Raw genomic sequence first — 2,535 nt, 5'->3', positions numbered from 1 at the left:
GGCCATAAAGTGGATTTACTCTGCAAGGTGGATTTGCTTGCTTCTGATGTAGGACATCCTAAGAAACTAAAATTTATTACACAATGTAGGAATGCTTTGTAGATTCCATAACCTCACAGCGGATGCAACTGAACTGCTGCTGCTGCAACTAATTCAGAAGAAGAAGAGATGGGATTTATACCCCGCCCTTCACTACCCAAAGGGGTCTCAGAGCGGCTTACAAACACTCCCTTCCCTTCCCCTCCCCACAACAGACACCCTGTGAGGTAGGTGGGGCTGAGAGAGCTCTCTCGAGAACTGCCCTTGAGAGAACCGCTCCGAGAGAACTTGTGCTAAAGATTTTAATGTTAAGAAAAATGAGAATATTTAATGTTATACTGAAAAAAGAGATAAAAAGGGGAAAGCATTGTGGGAAGCCGAGGAGGGGGGGAGGTATTGGGAATAGGGTGAAGGAAACGTAATGGAAACTATTAAGTGTGTTAGCTATATGAATTCTCAATGAATGAAAAATAAAAATTTTGTTAACCAAAAAAAAAAAAGAACTGTGGCTTACCCAAGGTCATCCAGCAGGTGCGAGTGGAGGAGTGGGGGAATCGAACCCAGTTCTCCCAGGTTAGAGTCCGCGCACTTAACCACTACACCAAACTGGCTCTCAGTAGGATTTCTCCAGACAGGAGGGATAGACAGGAAGCTCGCCCGCCCTGTGTTAATTGAACGCCTCCAAACAGAACACAGCCACTGAGTTCCCCACAGAAATCGGTATGGGGGCGCAAGTCCCACCCGTAGCCGTGCGAGGCACACCAGGAGCCAGCTCCCGCACGGAGGATGCGCCGACAGCCCTCGGACTCTTACGCCACTCTCCCTCCCCAGAACCGGGACGAGATGATCGCGTACCTCAAGGACCAGCTCCAGGAGATGAAGGCGAAGACGGACATGGAGAACCGGTATGTCAAGAAGGACGCGGAGCTGCAGATGGAGCAGACGCAGAAGAAGTGCGGCGACGCTGAGAACGACCTGCAGAACGAAGCGGAGGTAAGCGGCCCGGACGGGGCGTGGACGAACAGGTCACCTGGGCGGCAGGCGAGGGCAGGTCTTTACACCCTGGTGGCGTGGAGAGGCCGGGGGCTGGACCCCACACGTCTCTTCTTCCGCTAAGGGTTGGGCTGTCCTGTGCCCTGAGTGCTTTTCCCCGATGCAAGAGGCTCTGCTCTCCTTCCTTTTCTACAGGGGAGAGCCAGGTTGACTTGCCCGCCGTCTTCCATACGTCCCTGTGCTCCAACTACGGTCATCAGGCAGCCATCTCTTGGCTATCCCCGTCCGACATCGATTAGAGCCCGGGGCCTTCTCCACGGTGGCTCCAGCTCTGTGGAAGGGGGCTCTCTGAAGAGGCGAGGAGGGGGGTCTTTCCTTGGAGATCTTCAGGAGGTGCTGGCAGGCCTGCCTCTTTGCCAGGGGTTTGGGGAGGGGGCGTTTGAACTGGCAGGCCTGCCAGCCAATGCTCCCTCTAAGCTGTGGAGTCTGGTGAGCAAGAATTTTACTTTGTGAGCTCCTGGCATTAAAGTTGTGAGCGAGCGATTTGGCTACTGCGTAAATTGGTTTGCTCTGGAGCCATCCCTTCCCGAGCGAAGGCAAAAATGTGTGAGTCGGAGGCTAAAAAACTGTGAGCTAGCTCACACTAACTCAGCTTAGAGGGAACACTGCTGCCAGCACCTCCTATTTTATCATTGGTTTTAAACCGGAAATGTTTTTAAACTATTTCCGATAAAGGAAGAAATCACAAACCAAGTACTGGGAATAGATCAGGATGGGTCGCTGTGTGAGTCCGTCTCTAGCCGTTGAACAGAGCCGGAGTCCGGCAGCACCTTCAAGACCAACAAAATCTGTGGCCGGGGAGGAAGAAGAAGAAGAGATTGGATTTATACCCCGCCCTTCACTTGGAGGCTCAGAGGGGCTTACAAACTCCTTTCCCTTCCCCTCCCCACAACAGACACCCTGTGAGGTGGGTGGGGCTGAGAGAGCTCTGACACAAACTGCTCTTTCAGGAACAGCGGTGCCAGAGCTTGTGACTCACCCAAGGTCACATCAGCAGGTGCAAGTGGAGGAGTGGGGAATCAAACCCAGTTCTCCCAGATTAGAGTCCGCACACTTAACCACGACACCAAACTGGCTCTCTTTTTGTGAGTCACGGCTCACTTCTTCCGATACCTGGATTTCCATTCTGTACGGCTAGATGCAGTGCCTTCCACGGAGATAGTTCATAGAAACCATAGAATGTTAGAGTTGGAAGGGACCTTGCAGGTCATCTAGTCCAGCCCCCTGCCCTCTGCAGGAGCAGAGCCGAAAGATCTGTCTGTAGTCTGTCTGTCTGCCTGTAGCAGCAGAAAAGAGCAAGAGTTCGGGAGCACTTTGAAGACTAACACAGTTTGTGGCTTTCGTGAGTCACTGCTCCCTTCTTCAGATATCTTCTTCAGGTACCCAAAGAGGTGGGCAGTGACTCACGAAAGCTCCTCCCCTGCCACAAGTGTTGTCAGTCTT

General features: G+C 52.5%; 1 protein-coding gene across 1 annotated transcript in view; it reads left to right on the top strand.

Moving 5' to 3' along the window:
- Positions 1–2,535, top strand: part of IQCG (IQ motif containing G) — a gene marked incomplete at its 3' end in the record, with an annotated part of 24,955 nt that overhangs the window by 21,446 nt on the left and 974 nt on the right. The window contains exon 6 of the mRNA XM_015416632.1: positions 871–1,032. Within this exon, the coding sequence (XP_015272118.1) occupies positions 871–1,032 (162 nt within the window). The remainder of the gene's footprint in view (positions 1–870; positions 1,033–2,535) is intronic.

Source organism: Gekko japonicus, unplaced genomic scaffold, assembly GCF_001447785.1.
Source record: "Gekko japonicus isolate JY-2015 unplaced genomic scaffold, Gekko_japonicus_V1.1 scaffold4872, whole genome shotgun sequence".
Taxonomy (NCBI): domain Eukaryota; kingdom Metazoa; phylum Chordata; class Lepidosauria; order Squamata; family Gekkonidae; genus Gekko; species Gekko japonicus.
Note: the sequence above shows the minus strand (reverse complement) of the source record. Positions and strands in the feature narration are given on the sequence as shown.